This window comes from Carcharodon carcharias, chromosome 4, assembly GCF_017639515.1.
Source record: "Carcharodon carcharias isolate sCarCar2 chromosome 4, sCarCar2.pri, whole genome shotgun sequence".
NCBI classification, from domain to species: Eukaryota; Metazoa; Chordata; class Chondrichthyes; order Lamniformes; family Lamnidae; genus Carcharodon; species Carcharodon carcharias.
In genome coordinates, this window is record NC_054470.1 from 204,075,017 (window position 1) to 204,099,624 (window position 24,608).

At 43.9% G+C, this 24,608-nt stretch overlaps 1 protein-coding gene across 1 annotated transcript in view; it reads left to right on the top strand.

Annotated features, from left to right (window-relative positions):
• LOC121277116 (excitatory amino acid transporter 1-like) overlaps positions 1 to 24,608 on the top strand; it is a 162,349-nt gene that overhangs the window by 107,212 nt on the left and 30,529 nt on the right. The window contains exons 6-8 of the mRNA XM_041186137.1: positions 16,353 to 16,586; positions 19,545 to 19,739; positions 23,636 to 23,770. Of these exons, the coding sequence (XP_041042071.1) occupies positions 16,353 to 16,586; positions 19,545 to 19,739; positions 23,636 to 23,770 (564 nt within the window). The remainder of the gene's footprint in view (positions 1 to 16,352; positions 16,587 to 19,544; positions 19,740 to 23,635; positions 23,771 to 24,608) is intronic.

Below are 24,608 nucleotides of genomic sequence, written 5' to 3' on the forward strand. Positions count from 1 at the left end.
TTTGTTAATGAAAAATGTGAAGTTTTTTTTGTTCATAGGATGTTGGCGTTGCTGGCTCGGCCAACGTTTATTGCCCATCCCTAATTGCCCTTGTTCAGAGGGCATTTTAAGAATCAACCACATTGTTGTGGGTCTGGAGTCACATGTAAACCAGACTAGGTAAGGATGGGGATGGCAGATTTCCTTCCCTAAAAGAACATTAGTGAACTAGAGGGGTTTTTACAACAATGAATTCACAGTCATCGTTAGACTTTTTAATTCCATATTTTTATTCAATTCAAATTCCATTATCTGCTGTGGCAGGATTTGAACCCAGGTCCCCAGTGGATTACGAGTCTAGCGACCATACCACTACGCCATTGGCTTCAAGTATCAGCTATATCTATTAAGTATCATGAAAAATGCCTGGAACAAGAAAAGGAATTACTGAATCAGAACAGTTGGTTGAAAGCAGAATTGACGACTAAAACTGCTGAAATTCTGGAACTTCAGTCCAGTCTGAAGAACATGAAAACATGAACATAAGATGTGCAGTATGGAAGAGCAAACCCAGACTATAAAAGCAGAAAAGGAAAATTCAAAGAAAGTGATTGAGGATCTAATGTGTGAATTGAAAAGTCTAAGGAGCAGTGAGTGACCATGGAAAGATTCCAAAAGGGAATTGAATGCCCAGGTGAAGTTGTTAATCTTGTATAAGGATTCTGCAGATGATTCTGAAACAAAGACAACTAAACTCCCCAGAGTAGTTGCTGAGCTGAATGAAAGATTCATAAGCTTGAAAAAGAATTGGGGAAAAAAATAACAAATATTTAGGTTAAAAAAGTGGAAATGAATGTTATTTTTTTTTTCAAACGTCAGCTTGCTGTAAGAACATGGCAGGGGAAAAGAAAACCCGAGTCCAGTCTATGAAGGAGCAGACGGAACATTTCCTTTGGGAGGAACGGGACAAACCCATGGTGTCTGAACAAAGCAGACGAGTTGTCGATAAAGAGAAACACAACTCTAAGGAACGCCAAAAGCATACCAGAAACATTGAATACTATTTTAACTTCAAACCAACAAAATCTCCTCAAAGCAACTGAGACTACCAGTACTCTGAATGTGACAAGAACAAGATCTGGAAGAATTGCAAAGCCTCCAGACTGTCTGAATTTGTAAAGTCAGACTTGAGGGAGGAGAAGGGGAGCACGCAAAGAAAGATTATACTGTAAATATGTTGGGTAAAGACTTGGAGGGTGCTGTAGTATAAGGGTGTTCTGGTGAGTAAGAGTTAGTATGGGACTGGGGAAACACATTATGGATGTAGAGATAGTGGACCGAGTACAGTTGTAGTCAGCATAGAGATGTACCTAGTCAGGGCTCTATCTTGGAGATGTGTATATAGTTAATGAATACTTTAATGTTCAACTATACAAGCCTCCAGACCTCCTTCATGGGACGCCAGACAAACCTTACAGCACTAGTAGGTTTGTCCTGTTGGTGAGACAGGACATACCCAGGGATGGTGATGACGGTATCATGAGCCTGTTACTTGACTAGTCTGTGGGCAGCTCTCCAAATCTTTTAGCACAAGACCCCAGGTGTTAGTAAGGAGGACATAGCAGGGCTGATAGGGCTGGGTTTGCTGTTGTCATTTCTGGTGCCTATGTTGATGCCGGGTGGTCCATCCAATTCCATTCCTTTTAGACTTCCTAGTGGAACTGAGTGGCTTTCTAGGCCATTTCAGAGGGCAGTTAAGAGTCAACCATATTGCTGTGGGTCTGGAGTCACATGTAGGCCAGCCCAAGTAAGGATGGCAGATTCTCTTCCCAAGGGACATGAATGAACCAGGTGGAGTTTTACAACAATTGACAATGGTTTCGTGGTCATTATTAGAATAACTTTTAATTCCAGATTTATTAATTGAACTTAAATTCCACCAGCTGCCGTGGTAAGATTTGAAAACATGTTCCTAGAGCATTAGCCTGGGCCCTCTGGATTACCAGTCCTATAACATTACCACTGTGCCACTGCTTTCTGTTTTGCCTTGTTAACTGTTGGCTGTACCTGCACACTGACTTTTTGAGATTCATATCCAAGGACACCCAGATCCCTCTATATCACAACATTCTTCAGTCTCTCCCCATTTAAATAATATTCTGCTTTTCTATTCTTAAGATCATAAGAATTAGGAGCAGGAGAAAACCACTGGCCCATTGAATCTGCTCCGCCATTCAATAAGGAGATAGCTAAGAGACGAGAAGATTCAAGCCAAAGGATACCACTCACATTTTCGCATTAAACCCCAACTGCCAAATTTTTGCCCATTCATTTAACTTATCTATATCCCTTTGTGGACTCTAGCATCCTCACGACTTATTTTCCTACCTATATTCAGATCTTCAAATTTGGCTCTATCCATGCTAATATATCACCTCCAACACTATAAGCTCTTCTCTTGTACAGTAACCTTTTATGTGGTACCTTATCAAATGCCTTTTGGAAATCCAAATACACTACATCTACTGATTCCCCTTTATCTACCCTCCTTCTTACATCCTCAGAGAACTTCAGAACTCTAATAAACTTACCAAACACTATTTCTCTTTCACAAAGCCGTGTGACTCTGCTGATTATATTATGATTTCCTAAATGTCCTGCTACTACCTCTTTAATACTGGATTCTAGCATTCTGTCGTCTGGTTGGTTGATCACACAGAATCACAGTGCAGAGCAGGCCCTTCGGCACATTGGGTCTGTACCAACACATGAGAAACACCTGACCTACCGACCTAATCCCACTTACCAGCACTTGGCCCATTGCCATGAATTTTATGATGTGCCAAGTGCTCATCCAGATACTTTTTAAAGGATGTGAGGCAACCCGCCTCCACTATCTTCCCAGGCAGTGCATTCCAGACTGTCACCACCCTCTGGGTAAACAAAGTTTTTCCTCACATCCCCCCTAAACCTCCTGCCCCTCACTTTGAACCTGTGTCCCATCATGACTGACCCTTCAACTAAGGGGAACAGCTGCTCCCTATCCACCCTCTCCATGACCTTCATAATCTTGTACAACTCGATCAGGTCGCCCCTCAGTCTTCTCTGCTCCAACAAAAACAACCCAAGTCAATCCAACCTCTCTTAATAACATAAATGTTTTATCCCAGGCAACATTCTGGTGAATCTCCTCTGCAGCCCCTCCAGTGCAATCACATCCTTCCTATAATGGGGCTACCAAAACTGCACACAGTACTCCAGCTGTGGCCTCACCAAGGTTCTATACAACTCCAACATGACCTCCCTACCTTTGTAATCTATGCCTTGATTGATAAAGGCAAATGTCCTATATGCCTTTTTCACCACCCCACTAACATGCCCCTCTGCCTTCAGAGATCTATGGACACACATGCCAAGGTCCCTTTGTTCCTCAGAACTTCCTAGTGTCATGCCCTTCATTGAATACTTCCTTGTCAAATTACTCCTTCCAAAGGGTATCACCTCACGCTTTCCAGGGTTAAATTCCATCTGCCACTTATCTGCCCATTTGACCATCCCGTCTATATCTTCCTGTAGCCCAAGACACACAACCTCACTGTTAACCACCCGGCCAATCTTTGTGTCATCCGCAAACTTAGTAATCCTCCCCCCCACATGGTCATCTATGTCATTTATATAAATGACAAATAATAGGGGACCCAGCACAGATCCATGTGGTACGCCACTGTACACTGGCTTCCAGTCACTAAAGCATCCATTTGTCATCACCCTCTGTCTCCTACAACTAAGCCAATTTTGAATCCATCTCATCAAATTACCCTGTATCCCATGTGCATTTGCCTTCTTTATAAATCTCCCATGTGGGACTTTGTCAAAGGCTTTGCTGAAATCCAGATAAACTACATCAACTGCACTACCCTCATCTACACACCTGGTCACCTCCTCAAAATATTCAATCACATTTGTTAGGCATGACCTCCCTCTGACAAAGCCATGCTGACTATCCCTGATCAAACCTTGCCTTTCCAAGTGGAGAAAGATTCTCTCCTTCAGAATTTTCTCCAATAGTTTCCCTACCACTGACATGAGACTCACTGGCCTGTAGTTCCCTGGCTTATCTCTATAACCCTTCTTAAATAGCAGAACCACATTAGCTGTTCTCCAGTCCTCTGGCATCTCCCCTGTGGCCAGAGAGGAATTAAGAATTTGGGTCAGAGCCCTTGCGATCTTCTCCCTTGCCTCCCTCAGCAGTCTGGGACACAAATCATCCGGACCTGGAGATTTGTCCATTTTTAAGCCTGCCAACACCTCCAATACCTTGTCACTCTCTATATCAATTTGCTTAAGAACCTCGCAGTCTCTCTCCCCGAGTTCCATACCTTCATCCTCATTCTCTTGGGTGAAGATGGATGTGAAGTATTCATTCAACACTCTAGCGATGTCCTCTGGCTCCACCCATAGATTGCCCCCTTGGTCCCTTATGGGCCCTACTCTTTCCCTGGTTATCCTCTTCCCATTGATATACTTATAGAATATCTTGGGATTTTCCCTACTTTTACCAGCAAGAGCTTTCTCATATTCCCTCTTTGCTCTCCTAATTGCTTTCTTAAGCTCTACCCTGCGCCTTCTGTATTCCACTGATTTGCTTCCCTTGTACCTGCTGAAAGCCTGCTTTCACCTGGTTCCATTTTTATTTATCTAGTCAGCAACTCGTCCAAACTCAAGTGTCTGCGGTATTTGTCCTATTTGCAGCAGAACCTTCCAGGTGCAGATCGGCCTCAGCAATCACCCACATACCCAATGGAGCCCTACCAAACACCCCAGAGAATGAATATACATACCCATCAGACCTACATACCCACTGGAGCCCTACCAAACACCCCAGATGATGAACATGGTCATCTTTGCCTCAAAGGGTGAACAGTAGAATTGCCATCAATGCTTTCTCTTCCCACTCCTGCACTGTTACCTCTGGTGTCCCCCAAGGATCTATACATTGCACCCTCCTATTTCTCATCTACATGCTGCCCCAGTGACATTATCCAAAAACATTTCCAATTGTACGCTGATGGCATCCAGCTCTACCTCACCACCACCTCTCTTGATCCCTTCCTCCACTGCCTTTAAATTGTCAGAATGCTTATCAGATATCCATGACAACATAAGAAATAGGAGGAGTAGACCACACAGCCCATCAGGCCAGCTTCGCCATTCAATACAATCATGGATGATCTTAGGCTTTACCTGCTCGAGGGCAATTAGGGATAGGCAATAAATGTTGGCCTAACCAGTGAAGCCCACATCCCATAAATGAATAAAAACAAACTCCACTTTCTCACCTGCTCCCCATATCCCTCAATTCCCTGAAAGATCAAAAATCTGTCCATCCCAGCCTGAAATGTATTCAGGAAATGGAGCATCCACAACCCTCTGGGTTGAGAATTCCAAAGATTCACAATCCTTTGAATGAAAAAATTTCTCATCATCTCAGTCCTGAATAAGCACCCCCTATTCTGAGGTTGTGCCCCTGTGTTTTAGATTCCCCAAACAGCAGAAACAGCCACTCAGTGTCTACCCTTCAGAATCTCATTTGGTTCAATGAGATTACCTCTCATTGTTCAGATTCAGCAGTATAAATCTCCAAAATTTTAACTAACTCAACAGCAATAGAAATAAGTTAGCAACTAACCTGAAAGTAGTTGATGATCCCTTTAATTAGCATTGGTGGGGGGTCCTTTCTAATGCTGAATATATGTTCATATGTGTAAAATTAAGAGGGCATTAGCTGGGGTGTTGAGTTCAAAATGGCATCATTGGTGATATATCAGTGTCACACAAATTGACTGAAGTCACGATCTGCCTACTCTGCATATTTCCAGTGTACACTCCTAAGCCAATGCTACAACCTACCCAAAATTATGTCTGGTGCTGCCCACGCCAGAAGTATGCACACAGTGCAGACATTATTTTGGATCCAAAACTGCACCAGCAAAGCCAAAAATATAGATGCTACACAACCAAATTTTTTGGCCTACATATTCGGGAGCTCTAGCATTGGATGCCTTTCTTTCTTCCTTCATGGAAATGTATCAATTACAATTTTTCCACATTTTGATTCCAATCCATCACCGCCAGATGCCTTTTGTACCCACCAAAATTAGCCCTCCTCCAGTTATTTTTAATCACGATGTCCTTTTCCATAACTATTTGAAACCTGATGATATTCTGAAAATTGTTACCCAAAATGCACCCCCACTGAAACATGGTCCACTTGCTCCATTCAATTCCCAAAACTGGATCCAGTTCTGTTTCCTTCCTCTTTAGGCTGGAAACATGTTAATCAAAGGGGAGAATTTTTGGCTCGGCGAGCAGGATGGGGCCCGCTCGCCAAGGCATAAAATGATGTGGGGTGATGTCGGGCGTGTGTCCTGACGTCACTGTGCGTCATTTAGATTTTCAGTTCGGCAGGCGTGTAGCCGAGTCAGCTGTGCACCCGCTGAACTGTCAAAGGCCTGTAAAGGCCATTAATTAACTAATTAACCCTACTGAGAAAGCTGCTGGACCAACCTTAAGGTTGGCAGGCAGGCAAAGAGCCCAAGCGGCCTTCACATTTTTCATGGAACCTCATCCATGGGTGGGATGAGGTTTCATGAAGCGTTTATAAATTAAATAAATTTTTTCATTAAAGTTCATTGACATGTCCCAGCTCATGTGACACTGTCACATGACGGGACGTCTTAAATTTTTTTTTGTCTTTATTAAAATTTTTTAAACTTAAAACTTATCTCCCTGTGCCTCAGGGAGATTTCTGTGCACACTCCCGACTCAGGGACCCCCCTGCCCACCCCCCACCTGCACAGAGAGCGCACAGCGCTTCCAGGCACACGTCATGCAGGGCAGGCCTTAATTGGCCCACACATGTAAGATGGCAGCACAGACCTGATTGGGGGTGGGGTGCCAATCGGGTCCGCACCTGCCCACGCCCATCCCTGCACAATCCCCCCAAAGGGGTGAAAACTCTCTCCACGAAAATTTTCTTTGCATTTCAGGATTTCCTTCCCCTCTTTACCTATTACATAGGAACATAGGAGCAGGAGGAGGTCACTTGACCATCCGAGCCTGCACCACCATTCAATAAGATCATGGCTGATCCGGTTGTGGTCTCAGCTCCAGTTTCCCGTCTGCTCCCCATAACCCTTGACTCCCTTGTCGAACAAAGAAATGTCTAACTCTACCCTAAATAAAGTCAGTGATTCACCTCCACTACTTTTTGAGGAAGAGAACTCTACACACCAACAATCCTTTGGGAGATAAAGTTCCTCCTCATCTCTGTCTTAAAAGGGAGTTCTCTTATTTCTAAGCTATGTCCCCTATTTTAGTCTCCCCATAAGAGGAATCATCCTCTGGGTATCCATTCTATCCATTGGCCTCAGGATCGTCTATGTTTCAATAAGACCACCTCTCAATCTTCTAAGTTCCAATTGTTATAGGCCTAACCTGTTCAACCTTCCTTCATTAGACAACCCATTCATCCCAGGAATGAGTTCAGTTTCCAAAGCAATTGTATATTTTTTAAATAAGATCACCAAAACTGTATACAGTACTCTAAATGTGCTCTCACCAAGCCCCTGTACAGCTGCAGTAAATCTCCCCTAATTTTATATTCCATTCCTCTTGCAATAAACACCAACATTCCAATGGCCTTCCTAATCACCTGCTATATCTGTATTATGCTGCTACTATCCCAGTTTATATTAGGATAATTGAAGTGTCACATTGTCACTACTCTGTAGTTCTGTTGTTTGATTGAAAGTTTCTTCCTCTTCCTTCTTCCCACAGTTTGGTGTCCTTAGCAAATATCCAGTAGTAATAGCTCCTCTGTTGATCCTTAATTCTAAACAGATAGATCCATCATCATCCCTCAACTGTAATAGCTTCTTTGATCAATATTGCCACACACTCTCTATTCTCCTCTATCTTTCCTGAATAACTTTAGGCCAGGAGTTTCCCAGTATTCAGCTTCTTTGAGTCAAGTCTCTGTTATTAACAGCATATCATTGTCACATCTGGCAACTGGTGCCTGCAGCTCATCAACCTTATTTACTGTACATGTAATTATCTCATTAATGTTGAATATTCTCAGGAATCCTTTTCAATATGTGAATGTTTTTCACTGTGTAAGATTTTCTCATTTGTGGAATTGCAGGCTGTAATTTTATGCTTGCTCCCAGGGGTTGAATGGCAGGTGGTGGTGCAAAATCGGACACGATGGCAGTGGCGCCAGGCTTGTAGCTTGCCTACCCCAGCCAACCCCACCCCCCACCTAAAATTTAGCCTATAAAATCAGAATTTTACAGCACATAGAGAGGCATTTGGTCTAATGTGCTAGTTCTTTGAAAGAGCTGTCCAATTTTTTCCCATATTCCAGCTTTTCCCCGTATCCCTGCTAATTCGAACCTCTTCAATTAGATGTTCTAATGGCTTCTTATGGAATCTACTTCTGCTGCCCTTTCATGTTATGTTTTTCAGATAATAACAACCCTTTGCAAAAAAACTCCTAATTTCTCCTCTAGGTCTTCTGCAAATTATTTTAAATCTGTGACATCCTATCAACCCACTAGCCAGAGGAATGGTTTCTCCCTACTTGTTCTGTCAAAACCCCTCACAATTTTGAATAACTTACTGGATTTCCCCTTAACTTTCTCTACTGCAAGGAAAACAACCCTAGCTTTGCCAGTCTTCCCACATAACTGAAGCCCCTCATTCCTGTTATCATACTGGTAAACCTCCTCTCTCCAAGGCCATGGTATCCTTCCTAAAAATGTAGTGCCCAGAATTCAACACATAACTCCAGCTGAAACCTAACCAGACTCTTAAAAGTTTGTTTTTTTATTTAATGCTCCTGTTTACAAGGCCAAGTACACATAGACATTTCTTAATCGCCTATCAAGTTCTCATGTCACCTTCAAAATTTCCATGGGACGTGGGCTTCGCTGGCTGGGTCAGCATTTAATGTCCATCCCTAATTGTCCTTGAGAAGTGTTGGTGAGCTGCCTTCTTGAACTGCTGCAGTCCCATGTAGTGTAGGTACACCCACAGTGCTGTTAGGAAGGGAGTTCCAGGATTTTGACCCAGCAACAGTGAAGGAACGGCTGATATATTTCCAAGTCAAGATGGTGAGTGGCTTGGAGGGGAACTTCCAGGTGGTGGTGTTTTGTGAATGTGAACCCCATGGGTGGTATTTTACCTGTGGCATGCCACTCCTGACGATGAAACCAGAAGTGGGCAGCATTTCCACTCTCGTGTTGGGAGCTGGCACCCATGCGGCTCTAATTAAAATTTAAAGTGCCAGCGGCATGCACTGGAGATGTGTGATTATGTGGCAAGGGCAGGTATTCATTGATGGATCTCCCCGTCTTCCTGGGCTGGGGCCTCAAAAAGCTCTGGGGACTGAGAGTTACACAAAATATATGAGTCACGAAAGCTCCCTGGAAACGAGCACAGACATGCACGTATCTTTGCCTGTGATCACAGAGCAGTCGCATATTCAAAGGGTGAAAGCACTTGTGATTCACAAATGCCGCTAGCTGGTCCTAGGGAGTGCTAATAGCTACTTGAATGCAGTAGGTGACCGGTTACACTCTAGGAAAATGTGCAATGGCCATGAAGCTCAATGCCCGTGTTGCCTGGCTGACGTCTACTGTGGAGTAATTGATGAATTCATTCACATGACAGAAGAGGGCACTGGTCACCTCCTTTGTGCGCCTGTATGTGGCAGTCTGTGATAGGCCACATGGGGCCCTGAAATGCACTGGCGGTGAAAAAATTGAGCAGTGCAGTCACCTTGAGGGCCACTGTCATGGGGTTCCTGCCAAATCCACGTGGCTGTAGTTCTTGCTGCACAATCCCAAATATTTTAGTGATCACTTTCCAAGACAGCCTTAGTCATCTCTAGTATTGCCTCTCCATGATCCGCAGATACTTAGTTCTTGTCCTGGGAACATGGTGATGTACCAGTATCCATCTTCCATAATGCCTTAATAAAAGGAAAATACTGCGGATGCTGGAAATCTGAAACAAAAATAGGCAATGCTGGAAAAACTCAGCAGGCCTAGCAGCATCTATTGAGAGAGAAACAGAGTTAATGTTTCAAGTCCATATGAAGAAGAGTCATACGGACTTGAAACGTTAGCTCTGTTTCTCTCTCCGTAGATGTTGCTAGACCTGCTGAGTTTTTCCAGCATTTTCTGCTTTTGTTCCATAATGCCTTCCCTGGATGGCTGCACCCTGACCTGCCTCCCCTTTTGGTGCTGCCTGTTGCTGGAATTGCAGCCTAAGCTGTTAACTGGCAAGAGCCCTCCTTTGTTACATCCTCTCATCCTGCTCCTGACCCCATCCTCTGTCCTCTCTTGGATCTCGTTTGCACTCCTCCATGCTCCAGACCCCACACCACAGTCACATCCCATCCAACCCCCCAACCCACTCACCCCACTCACCCCTGACTTGCCCTTTCTGCTCATGAGGCCCCATGCAAATTGCTATTCTCCTGCTCCCCTCCCTGTGTCACAGAGTTCATCAAGGAAAACTGCTGACCCCAGGCACAACTACACAAAGCTGACTGTTGTACGCCACCTTTAAACAAATGCGAACAGGGTGCCACGAGATTCCCATGTGCTTTTGATTTAATCTTGAAGGTAGGACATAGTTACAAAAAGTCTTTATACAATGAGTATTCATGGCATCCAGGTGTATTAAAGTAGGAACCCATCATGGGATGGATCCATTGCCGCCATGCTGCTGACTTAATATCTGACTCAATCCACAGGTGGGAAACTGAAATTTTGACTCCAGTTAATTGAGTCACTCTGCCTGCCAGGTTTCCCACTCTTACAGGCCCTATAAAACACCACCTTAACTCTTTCTGCTTTGCTCCCCTGTCCCAATAATACCATTTACTTTATATTGCATCTCCAAGGTGTTCCTTCAATAATACTTCACTTCACATGTATCTGCATTAAATTGTATCTGCATGTATTTGCCCACTTCGCCAGTCTGTCTATGTCCTTCCGAAACCTGCTAATGAACAGGATGCTCATTATTTGACATTTCAGCTGTAGTACAGTTAGTAGCACTCACAGCTCCTGGTCACAAGGCTCTGGTTCAAGTCCACTCAAGGACTTGAGCACAAAAATCCATGCTGACACTCCAGCATCCTTCAGATGAGGCATTAAACTGATGCCCATCTGCCTGCTCAGGTGGCTGTAAAAGGTCCCATGGCACTATTTTGAAGAAGAGCAGGGGAGTTATCCCTGGTGTGCTGCCCAATATTAACCCTAAACCAACATCATAAAAAAAGAACTTCTGGTCATATCACATTGCTGTTTGTAGCTTGCTGTGCACAAATTGGCTAACATTTCTTGCAGTGACTCTACTTCAAAAGTACTTCAATGAGTGTAAAAGGCTTTGAGGTGCCCAGTGGTTGTGAAAATATTTTATAAATTCAAGTCTTTCCTTCTTTTCACCATTTACCATGTTGCCAAGTTTGGCATCTTTCACAAACTCCCAGTGCCCAAGTCTAAAAGCAAAATACTGCGGATGCTAGAAATCTGAAACAAAAACAAAAATAACTGGAAAAACTCAGCAGGTCTGACAGCATCTGCGGAGAGGAATACAGTTAAAGTTTCGAGTCCGTATGACTCTGCATCAGAACTGATGAAGCTCTGATGAACAGTTCTGATACAGACTCGAAATGTTAACGTATTCCTCTCTGCAGATGCTGTCAGACCTGCTGAGCTTTTCCAGCTATTTTTGTTTTTGTTTCAGTGCTCAAGTCTAGTTCCTTTATCTGTAACAAGAAAAGCAACAATTCAATTACTGACCCTGGGGGACTCGCTGCATGCTTCTTTTCAGTCTGAAAACCACGACTATTCTCTGCCCTCAGCCTATTTCATATCCAAGTTACCACTATTCCTATACCATGTGCTTTTAATTTCTGAATCAGCATTATCAAATGCCTTTTGAAAGTTCATATTTACACCTACTACACTATCTTCATCAATTCACTCTTTAATTTCGTTAAAGAAATTGTTTGTGTTACTGAGACAAACTGGTTGCATCATTAGCTCCATTAGCAACAGCGGTTTCAGTGATTTTTAAAAAAATTCATCCATGGGATATGGGAGTCGCTGGCTGGGCCAACATTTATTGCCCATTCCTAGTTGCCCTTGAGAAGGTGGTGGTGAGCTGCCTTCTTGAACTGCTGCAGTCCATGTGGTGTAGGTACACCCACAGTGCTGTTAGGGAGGGAGTTGCAGGATTTTGGCCCAGCATCAGTGAAGGAATGGTGATATATTTCCATGTCAGGATGGTGAGTGACTTGGAAGGGAACTTCCAGATGGTGGTGTTCTTATCTATCTGCTGTCCTTGTCCTTCTAGGTGGTAGTGGTTCTGGGTTTGGAAAGTGCTGTCAAAGGAGCCTTGGTGAATTCCTGCAGTGCATCTTGTAGATGGTACACACTGCTGCTACTTGCATTGGTGGTGAAGTGACTGAACGTTTGTGGAAGGGGTGCCAATCAAGCAGGCTACTTTGGCCTAAATGGTGTCGAGCTTCCTGAGTGTTGTGGGAGCTGCACTCATCCAGGCAAGTGGGGAGCATTCCATCACGCTCCAGACTTGTGCCTTGTAGATGGTGGACAGGCTTTGGGGACTCAGGAGGTGAGTTACTCATTGCATGATTCCTAGCCTCTGCCCTTGTAGCCACAGTATTTATATGGCTAGTCCAGTTCAGTTTCTGGTCAATGGTAATGCCCGGGATGTTGATAGTGGGGGATTCAGTGATGGTAATGCCATTGAACATCAAGGGGCAATGGTTGCGTTATCTCCTGTTAGAGATGGTCATTACCTGACACTTGCGTGGCGCGATTGTTACTTGTCACTTGTCAGCCCAAGACTGGGTTTTGTCCAGGTTTTGCTGCATTTGGACATGGACTGTTTCAGTATCTGAGGAGCCGTGAATGGTGCTGAATATCTCCACTCCTGACCTTATGATGGAAGGAAGGTCATTATTGAAGCAGCTGAAGATGTTTGGGCCGAGAACACTATCCTTAGGAACTCCTGTAGTGATGTCCTGGAGCTGAGTGACTGACCTCCAACAACCACAACCATCTTCCTTTGTGCTAGATATGACTCCGACCAGAGGAGAGTTTTTCCCCTGATTCCCATTGACTCTAGTTTTGCTAGGGCTCCTTGTTGCCACACTCAGTCAAATGCTGCCTTGATGCCAAGGGAGTCACTCTCACCTCACCTCGGGAGTTCAGCTCTTTTGTCCACGTTTGAACCAAGGCTGTAATGAGGTCAGGAGCTGAGTGGCCCTGGCAGAACCCAAACTGGGTGTCAGTGAACAGGTTATTGTTAAGCAAGTACTGCTTGATAGCACTGCTGATGATCCCTTCCATTACTTTATTGATGATTGAGAGTAGACTGATGGGGCAGTAATTGGCCGGGTTGGGTTTGTCCTGCTTTTTGTGTACAGGACATACCTGGGCAATTTTCCACATAGCCAGGTAGATGCCAGTGTTGTAGCTGTACTGGAACAGCTTGGCTAGGGGTGTGGCAAGTTCTGGAGCACAAGTCTTCAGTACTATTGCCAGAATGTTGTCATGACCCATACCCAGTATCCAGTGCCTTCAGCCATTTCTTGATATCACATGAAGTGAATCGAATTGGCTGAAGACTGGCATCTGTGATGCTGGGGTCCTCCGGAGGAGGCTGAGATGAATCATCCACTCGGCACTTCTGGCTGAAGATTGTAGCAAGTGCTTCTGCCTTATCTTTTGTACTGATATTCTGGGCTTCTCCATCATTGAGGATGGGGATATTTGTGAAGCCTCTTCTTTCAGTGAGTTGTTTAATTATCCACCACCATTCACGACTGGCTACTGCAGGACTGCAGAGCTTAGATCTGATCCGTTGGTTGTGGGATTGCTTAGCCCTGTCTATCAGTTGCTGCTTATGCTGTTGGCCTGCAAGTAGTACTGTGTTATAGCTTCACCAGGTTGACGCCTCATTTTTAGGTATGCCTGGTGTTGCTCCTGGCATGCCCTCCTGCACTGTTAATTGAACCAGGTATGATCCCTTGGCTTGATGGTAATGGTAGAGTGGGGGATATGCCAGGCCATGAGGTTACAGATTGTGTCCGAGTACAATCCTGCTGCTGCTGATGGCCCACAGAGTCTCATGGATGCCCAGTCTTGAGTTGCTAGATTTGTTCGAAATCTATCCCATATAACATGGTGGAGGGTATCCTCAATGTGCAGCAGTGTGTGAGGCTAATGGTGAAGTTGGTAGTATTTGACATGGAAGAATGCATTTCATGACCTTTATCACTCGTGCAAGGTCGTTAAGCTCCTTGCGGCACTGCATCCAAGTCATTGGCAGTAGATTGGTGGCATAACTGCCACAGCCATCTACTCTTACTGCCTTCTAATTCCTTATCTGAAGGGTCTTCTGGCCTCATGAGGGAATAGAACCTCTATCCTCTGGTCCATCTCCTGCATCAGGGACTCCATTATGCCAACCAAAACCCTGGGGGTACACTCTCTTGCCTGTTGCACTGTTTCAGGTCCTTCCTGAAGATCTTCCAATGTTGCCTATGCAGTTTCAGCCCTTGCTACAGCAAGCTGCAAAGGCACCTTGCCTTTGAGAGGTGCAGTCTGGCTTTTGATATTGCAGGTTTATTCTTCTCTTTTTTGGACAGGCAATCCTCCTATTCAGTCCTATACATGAGGATTGGAAGATTGTAATCAGAGCTTCTGCTACCTCCACCCTAGCTTCCCTCAGTAACTTAGGAATAGGAGGAGGCCATTTAGCCCCTCTAGCCTGTTCACCCATTCAATGCGTTCATATGTGATCCGCAACCTAACTCCATATACCCTCTATGACTCTGAAGAAGTCATACAGACTCGAAACTTTAATTCTGTTTCTCTCCTGCCGGGATATCACCACTCACTGCTCACACACACCCTTACATCTCCATCTGGCCTCATCTCTTCTGGAGACTTCCTCCTCAGCCCTTACCACCTTGAGGCCATTTGCTCAGATCAACATGTGCCCCACACACACCCTGGGAAACCCTGCTTCCCTGGGACAGCCCTCACCCTGCAGCCTCTTCCCTTGCCTGAGGCTAATTCTCCCCCTTTCCCAAGCAAGCCCCAGCCCTACAGCCGTACAAAGCCACCCCCGCCTTATGGCTGGTATGGTAGGTAGAGACCTGCCCATAAGCCCCCCTAAAAGTGATGTGGTGCTCTCTACAGTGCTGATGACTGCGAGTGCTGCCTGAAGCAAGGTAGGCAAACAAACCTTGAAGTCTTGCGTAAAGTGCAGCTCGCCAGGTGCATGTCACTTATGAGCAGTTGTGAAACACATTGACATACAATCACACCAACATGGGTGGATGATCCAGCAAGGGGGCATGATTCCGGCGGGCCAGCCTTATAATGATATGCGGATGTATTACAATCAGTTTCCCAATGTCCAATGGCAGGAAACATGGCCCACCATTGACAATTTGAGTGGACGATCACAAACTGGTTTCACAATGTCAGGAATCTGATTTTTGGCCTTCTCACCATATTGTCCACTCACACTGCCGAGCATGCCTGACACCAGCAGGCATGGAAAATTCCGCCCATTAACTTTATCCTCTTTTATGCAAAATGTTCATTCAGTGCCTCAGTCCAGGCCTCTGCCTCCACAAGATTTCCTTTTTTGTTCCTCACCATTCCTTAAACTGTCTTTTTACTTTTTAGATGCTTATAATAGATTTTTGGATTCCATTTAATGTTACCCACTATTTTTTATCTCATATTCTCTCTGATGTTCTTATATCCTTTTCCGACTTCTCTTTGCACTTGGCATATTCAGTCTGATTTTCAATTGTATTCTGTACCTGCCATTCATCCTAAACCTTCTTTTTCTGTTTCATTTTAGCCTCTATTTCCTTTAACATCCAGGGAACTCTGACTTTGGATGCCCCCATCTTTCCTCCTTATGGAATTTTGCCTAGTTTGTAAACTATCCCTGCCTTGGATCTCTGCCTTTGCTCATTTACTGTTTTCTTGGCCAACTTTTGTTTCCAGTCCACCTGTGCTAGATTCCTTCTCTTATTGAAATCAGCTCTCATCTCATTGGGAATCTTTATCTTTGATTTTTCTTTGTCCGTTTCCAGAACTACTTTATGTTATGCTATGATTATTTTATGATCATTTTTATCACTACATTCTCCAACTGAAACATACTCCATTTGCCCTCTTTCATTCACAGTTGTTCACATTCAATCTTTCTCCCTCTCTTAGTTACTATCTCTCTATTTCCAGGTATGCTCCAATGGGTATTCTATTCCTTATTGCGGGTAAGATTGTTGAAATGGAGGATATGACTGTGGTGGGAGGACAGCTGGGGATGTATACAATCACAGTCATTGTGGGCCTGCTCATTCACGCTCTCATCGTGCTGCCCCTCCTCTACTTCTTCATCACACACAAGAATCCCTTTGTTTTTATTGGTGGACTGGTGCAGGCTCTGGTTACTGCACTTGGCACCTCCTCCAGGTAAGAGAGAATGCTAACATTGGCACTCAAACTTCTTCTTTATTATACATTTATTCCTTGTCTTTCTCCTGAATCCACTTCAACAAAGAGACTATAATCCATTGCTGAATTTGTTTTTCACTCAAACACATAGTTTGGGATTTTCCATTCCCGACATGGACGGCATCATCGCAGGTGGGACAGGAAAATTTGGAGAGCCATTAAAAGTCAATAGCTCTCCAAACTTTCCCATCCCACCGGCAATGATGTCCGACGGTGTGAGGGCCAGAAAATCCTAGACGAAAAACATATACACACATCCTTAAAGTGAAACAGAGACACGCAAACACAACTCAAACTGCAACACACACGTGCACATAAACATTAAGTAGCATGGCAGCCAGCTCAATGGAGTACAGTTTCTACAAAGTACTTAACTCAGGAATTTAGTGGGTGAAGGAAAAGGTTCCGTATTGGTCTTTTCCAAGACAAGGAGAGGTCTGAGAGAGGGACCAAGGGTCAGTGAGACCTGAGAGTTGAAGTCATGGGGTATTAAGTAGGTGAGCAAATTGGAGAGTTTTATTTTTTTTTCCTCTCTAAATCTTTTTCTCATTAAACTAGCACAGTAGTTTAAACTAGCACTGGGTAAATATGGGTACTGCATTAAATTTATACCTTAACCACTTAACAATTATTTGTTGCCATATTAAGCAGTTTAAGTGCCATTTAAAAACTTGAAACCCCAATTAGTTAAATAGAATACGTTAGAGATGGTTGGGGAGGTGACGTGTAGTAGCTGTGGCATATCGAGCTGGTGGTCACTTATGTGATACGATAGCCACATCTGCAATAGGTGTCTGCAGTTTGAAGAACTTCAGCTCAGAGTTGATGAGCTGGAGTCTAAGCTTTGGACACTGCGATGCATCAGAGAGGGAGAAAGTTACCTGGACACTTTGTTTCAGGAAACTGTCATACCCTTTAGGATAGCTACTTCAGGTTTGATCAGTGGTCAGGAACAGGAGAGTATGACTGTGAGTGAGGCAGGTATGGGGATCCAGAAGGTAGCACTGGAGGAGCCTCAGCTCTTGCAATTGCCCAACAGATACAAGGTTGTTGCAGTTTGTGTGGGTGAGAGTAGGGACTGCAGGGAGCATAAGCAAATTGACCTTGGCACCAGGGTACGGGAGGTCATTCAAGTTGATGTGTAGATAGTATTCTTTGCAGCTGAAAACGTGAATCCTGAAGCATGTATGGTCTGCCCAACATGGGTACAAACAACATGGGTAGGAATAAGAAAGAGTTTCTGCTGAGGGAGTATGAGCAGCAAGGGGCTACATTAAAAAGCTAATTAAAAAGAACCACAAAGGTAACAATCTCAGGATTGTTATTTGAGGCACAAGCATTCAGATATTGTAAATAAGATGGGAGTTGAATATGCAGGAAACTTGGTGTCAGAAGAAGAAGCCATTGGTACCAGTAGTGGGGAAAGAGGGACTTGTACCTTTGGGACAGGCTTCACTTGAACCGAGCTGGGACCAGTGTTCTGGCAAATCAAATCACTTATTTGAACTTCATTTACGGGATGTGGGGATCACTGGCTGGGCCAGCATTTATTCCCCATCCCTAATTCCCCTTGTGAAGATGGTGGTGAGCTGCCTTCTTGAACCTCTGCAGTCCCTGCGATGTAGTTAGGGAGGGAGTTCCAGGATTTTGACCCAGCGACAGTGAAGGAATGGCGATATATTTCCAAGTCAGGATAGTGAGTGACTTGGAGGGGAACTTCCAGGCAGTGATGTTCCCATGTGTCTGCTGCCCTTGTCCTTCTAGATGATAGTGGTCGTGGGTTTGGAAGGTGCTTTTTAAGGAGCCTTGTTGAGTTCCTGCAGTGCATCTTGTAGATGGTACACACTGCTGCCACTGTGTGTTGGCAGTGGAGGGAGTGAATGTTTGTGGATGGGGTGCCAATTAAGCGGGCTGCGTCAGTGTCAAGCTTCTTGAGTGTTGTAAAGGAGTAAAGGCTGGCAAAGGCAAAGTGACGGGGTTAGCAAGTTGCACTCTTTTCCTACCTTGATGAGATCATTGAACCCCTTGCAGCCCTGTATCCAGGAATTATGTACCAAACTCCTGCTACTGACCTCCTTAGCCACTTCCAGCAATGCATGCTTCGGTTTCTGCAAACAAAAACTGTGCCAGCCAAGATTGCAGTCGCAGAGTAACACACACTTATGCACATATATATACACATACACACATACATATATGCACACAAACACATATACACACACACTTATACACACATGCACACAAATACATATATACTTACACACACATACATACACACGCATACACACACACATATACATACACACATGCACATACACACACATACACATACTTTACAGAGACATAAACACACAGATGCACATATACATGCACACAAAAACATACACAGACACAAATATTACAGACATACACACACACAGATGCACATATACACACACATATATACATGCACACACAAACACATATACACACGCATATATACATGAACACACATATACACACCCATACATATGCAAACACACATACACACACAGATGCACGTATACACACATGCACATATACACATTCATGCACATATACACACATGCACAAACACACACTTATACATGCACATACACATATGCAAACATGCACATATACACATGCATGCATGTATGTACACACACACATGCATACACGCATGTACATATACACACACATGCACATATGCACACATATGCATGCACACGCACATACACAAACATGCACAAAAATACACACACACATACATACACACACACATATACACACACACTTATGCACATATGCACACACCACATGCACATATACACATACACAAACACAGATTTACAGAAATCCTACTGTTATGACTCACTGCATTTCCGAATTGATATTTACCTCCTATTGTCCCTCCAGCTCAGCCACTTTGCCTATCACATTTCGTTGCCTGGAGGACAAGATTGGGCTGGATAAACGAATCACCAGATTTGTGCTGCCTGTTGGTGCCACAATTAACATGGATGGCACTGCACTGTACGAAGCACTTGCTGCTATCTTCATTGCACAAGTTAACAACTTTGAACTTAACTTTGGACAAATCCTCACCATCAGGTAACAGAGATTTTTACTCAGATAACCACAGTTACTCTTGGGGCTGAATTTTATGTTCCGCGGAGTGCGTGCATCTGACCCGATAGGGCGTAAAATTGTGCAAAATGACATTGGGCGAGCTTCTCAAGCAATATTTTGCTCGGCGGGCATGCACAGCAATTGGAAGTGCGCCATTGACAATTAAACAGGCAATCAAGACCATTAATGGTGCAATTGAATGCGATTTTTTGTGGCCCAACCAACCTTAGGGTTGGTGGACGGGCCAATGGGCCAGGCAGGCTTTACATTTTTCATGAAACCTCATCTAAGGGCGAGATGAAATCTCCGTTATGAAATAAAATAAAAAGAAATATTTGGGGACAGCATATTCATGAGATATGCTTGCAGGTGCTTGATTGTGTGCATGAACATTTTTTGCAGCTTTTTATGCTTTCTTTTGTTGCTTGCAGGTGTGAGCTCCCTGAGGCAGCTGTCTGCCTTCAGGGAGCTCTCTCAAAGTGCTCACTCATGTACGTGGTGACATTGTCACTCGCCCTCTTCCCACCCCCACCCCAGCAGTGCAGAGCTTTTCAGCGCATGTTTCATACTGGCTGGCCGTTAATTGTCAGCTGGTGTGAAATTGCGGTCGAGGGCTGATCATGGCTGATCTAGGTTGCTTTGGAGCTGAAGAAAAGAATAAATAGACATCTAATCTGACATTAGATTACAACTGTCTCAGAACTCAAAGGCATATGTCTGTGGGTAGAACAGAACCTGCAGTTGAGGGGAACAGAGAAGGCACTTTTTACAAGGAGTTTCATGTGTAATAAAGCTAAAAAGGACAGAAAGCTGAAGACAGGGAGAGCATGGATTGTGGATTGGACAAGGCCATTGCTACAGCTTCAGTTTTCCCTGAGCCAATCAGACCATTTAAAGGGGTTGGAGAAAGGAGTTTCTGGGGTATCTATGTCATCAAGGCAGTTGTGAACCTTGGTTCTGCAGGGGTGTGCTGTTTGGGTGCTAACCATATCCAGCAATTTCAAATAGAATATGGCTGAAGGTAAGAGCGACTCGAGGGCCAAATTTATTGAGTGGAAAGTACCAGATTTACCTATTTACCAGAGGCCCAGTCTGAAAGGCTATGGGATTGCATGTGGTGTCACATTGTGCGGAAAGTGAAACAAGTGCTTAGAACTATGTGAGGCGTGTCTTTGTTGTATTGACTATTTAAAATGAAATTTATCCTTTCATTTGACATATCATTTGCCTGTTAATTAATGTTTGAATTGATTTTAGTTGGTTTGTTACAGTAAAAGTTTTAAAAAGTAAAATCTTGTCCAATGGTTTTCTTTCCTACGGTGTCATGGGGATTCCTTTCTTTTAAAAAGTTACTGGTCTCTCCAGGGATCATAACAGTCAACAAAGGCACAATGGGTTGAATGGTCTCATTCTATGCTGTAAGTTTCTGTGATTGACCCAGTGATCATAAAGGGTCAATACTGTACGATTTGGTCAGGGTAAAGAAGGAGAACATTTGGAGACATTTGTTGTTCTCAAGACAATGTTGTTCTTGTCTTTCATGATAGTAGAGAGGGGGCGGAGGGAGGTGTGATGGCGGGTGCTTTCAGAGTAACCATGATGAATAGCTGCAATGTGTCCTGTAGGTTGTAGTCATAGTACACAGGTACATAATACACAGGAGGGAGTGGATATAGAGTCCAGAACAGGGAGACCAATTGCTCTATCTTGGATGGTGTCAAGCTTCTTGATAAAAACAAAAAAACTGCGGATGCTGGAAATCCAAAACAAAAACAGAATTACCTGGAAAAACTCAGCAGGTCTGGCAGCATCGGCGGAGAAGAAAAGAGTTGACGTTTCGAGTCCTCATGACCCTTCGACAGAACTTGAGTTCGAGTCCAAGAAATATAAGCTTATATTTCAACTCTTTCTTGGACTCGAACTCAAGTTCTGTCGAAGGGTCATGAGGACTCGAAACGTCAACTCTTTTCTTCTCCGCCGATGCTGCCAGACCTGCTGAGTTTTTCCAGGTAATTCTGTTTTTGTTCAAGCTTTTTGAGTGTTGTGACTGCATGCACTATCCAGGTGAGTGGTGAGCATGGAATGGAAAGTTGTCTCAAGTAGTGTTCCACAGGGCTCGGTGTTGGGACTTTTGCTGTTTGTGTTATATATTAACGATTTGGACGTGAACGTGAGGAGCATGATTGGAAAATTTGCAGATGACACAAAGGTTGGCCGAGTAGTGGATAGTGTAGAGGATAGCCATAATCTCCAAAATGATATAGATGGGTTGGTGGAGTGGGCGGTAAAGTGGCAGATGGATTTTAACATAGCGAAGTGTGAGGTCATACATTTAGGGAGGTCAAACAGTTACAGGGATTACACAATAAATGGGAATATACTAAGAGGGATAGATGAAGTGAGAGATCTTGGCATACAAGTACACAGGTCCCTGAAGGCAGCAGTTCAAGTAGACAAGGTTATAAAGAAGGCATATGGAATGCTCTCCTTCAATAGCAGAGGTATAGAAAATAAAAGTAAGGATATAATATTGGAATTGTATAAAACACTGGTGAGGCCACAACTGGAGTATTGTGTGCAGTTCTGGTCACCACATTACAGGAAGGACGTAATAGGTCTGGAGAGAGTGCAGAGGAGGTTTACAAGAATGTTGCCAGGGTTAGAAAAGTGTAGCTACGAGGAGAGATTGGATAGGTTGGGGTTATTTTCCTTCGAACAAAGAAGGCTGAGAGGTGACTTGATTGAGGTGTACAAAATTATGAGGGGAATAGATAGAGTGGATAGGAGAAAATTGTTTCCCTTGGTGGTGTATTCTAAAACCAGGGGCCTTGATTCAAGATAAGTGGCAGAAGATGTAGGGGGAACATGAGGAAGAACTTTTTTTTACACAGAGGGTAGTGGGTGTCTGGAATTCGCTGCCCAAGTTGTTGGTAGCAGCAGAAATTTTAAACTCTTTTAAAAAGTACCTGGATCTGCACCTAAAGTGCTGAAAGCTGCAGGGCTATGGGCTGGGTGCAGTAAGGTGGGATTAGAAAGGGCACCTGGCATGGACAAGATAGGCCGAATGGCCTCTTTCTGTGCTGTAACTTTTCTATGGTTCTATAGTATGGACGACAACTTGACCATCAAGCTGCATCACGCTTTGAATCCCAACGTCTTAAGGATGAGGCAAACCAGCAACAGAGACATGTGGGATGCAAATCCTACACTCCAGATCCCACTACCTTGTGAGACATCCTGCTTCATTTGCCCAAAGATCTGTGGGTCAAAAGTCAGCCTGTTCAGTCACATAAAGACCACTGACAGAAACTTGTGAACCCAAGTAGACATCATCCTCGAATTGAGGGGCAGCCGATGATATGGTTAGGATCTGGAATGCACTGCCTGGGAGTGTGGGGGCAGCAGATTCATTCAAAGCTTTCAAAAGAATTGGCTGAAGCAAAAAATATTGCCAGGATATGTGGTAAGATAAAGGAATGGGATTAGATAAGTTGCGCTTTCAGAGAGCCAGAATGGACACAACATGCTAAATGGCTTCCTTCTGTGTTGTAACCATTCTATGGTTTTGTGTTACACGGCTATGGGGGGAGAGAGCGGAGCAGTGGGACTAGTTTGGGATTGTTTTTACAGAAAGTTGGCCTCCTCACGTGCTGGGATTGTGTAGGGTTATTGTAAACATTTCTATTCTTCTGAAGCTCTCACCGTTAGTTTTGTGTAACGTTGATATTTGATACTCTCACATCTTGGGTCTTTTCCATTGGGAAGAATCCCACTCCCTCCCCAAGTGCCTGACTCAGTTTTATTTTATTATGCTGTTAGACTTGATGTTGATTAGCTGGACAAATTGTTTAATGCCTTTGTTTTTCTCTTAAAACCAGTATCACTGCCACAGCTGCCAGCATTGGTGCTGCTGGCATCCCACAGGCAGGTCTGGTTACCATGGTGATCGTGCTGACATCGGTGGGGCTTCCAACAGACGACATCACTCTGATCATCGCGGTGGATTGGTTTCTGTGCGTATGTCTTTGCAAAGTATTTACAGCACAGGAAAAGGCCATTCAGCCCATCTGGTCTATGCTGGTGTTTATGATACACACAAATCTTCCCCCCTCCCTTCATCTCATCCCATTAACATATAATTCTATTCCTTTCTCCATCATGCTTATCTAGCTTCCCCTTAAATACATCTAGGCTATTCACTTCAAATACTTTCTGTGCTCAGAGTTTAACATAACTTCTCTGCTTCTCAGTCTGTCCCTCTAGAACTGAACCCCAGTACTTTCATTGCTTTCTTTCTTGCCTCATGAAAATGTGTCAGTACTTTTAGCAATCTATGTACCTGTACTCCTAGATCCCTATGTTTCTCTACCCCATTTAGATACACGTTTTCCAAGAGTGTTTGGCCTCCTCATTCTTCCTACCTCACGCTGATCTATAATGAAATTTGCTTGCCAATTATATGACAGTTTTAAAAGATTATTAATATCTTCAGCATACAGTTGGCCATTCTGTGTATTAATCTGGTTCCTTAGGCATTACGGCATCATCATGGTTATGTTACTGGAACGGCACACTATGAGTCACAACAGTCCCATTCTAAACATGCACTTTTTTATGAAGTGTGAACAAAGTTTGGAACAAACTGTCAAGATACTTTCCCTCCCTTATGTCTCGGTGTCATCAACTCTCACTGCAGTTTATTGACTCTGAACCAGAGAGATTTGAGATGGAAACATCTCCTATAGATGTGTTCACACAGAACAGTCTCACTGTCCCACAAACCCCTACATATAGCACATACACAACCTGTTCTCCCAAATTTTAATCTAGCTTCTTTATAATATTTGTATC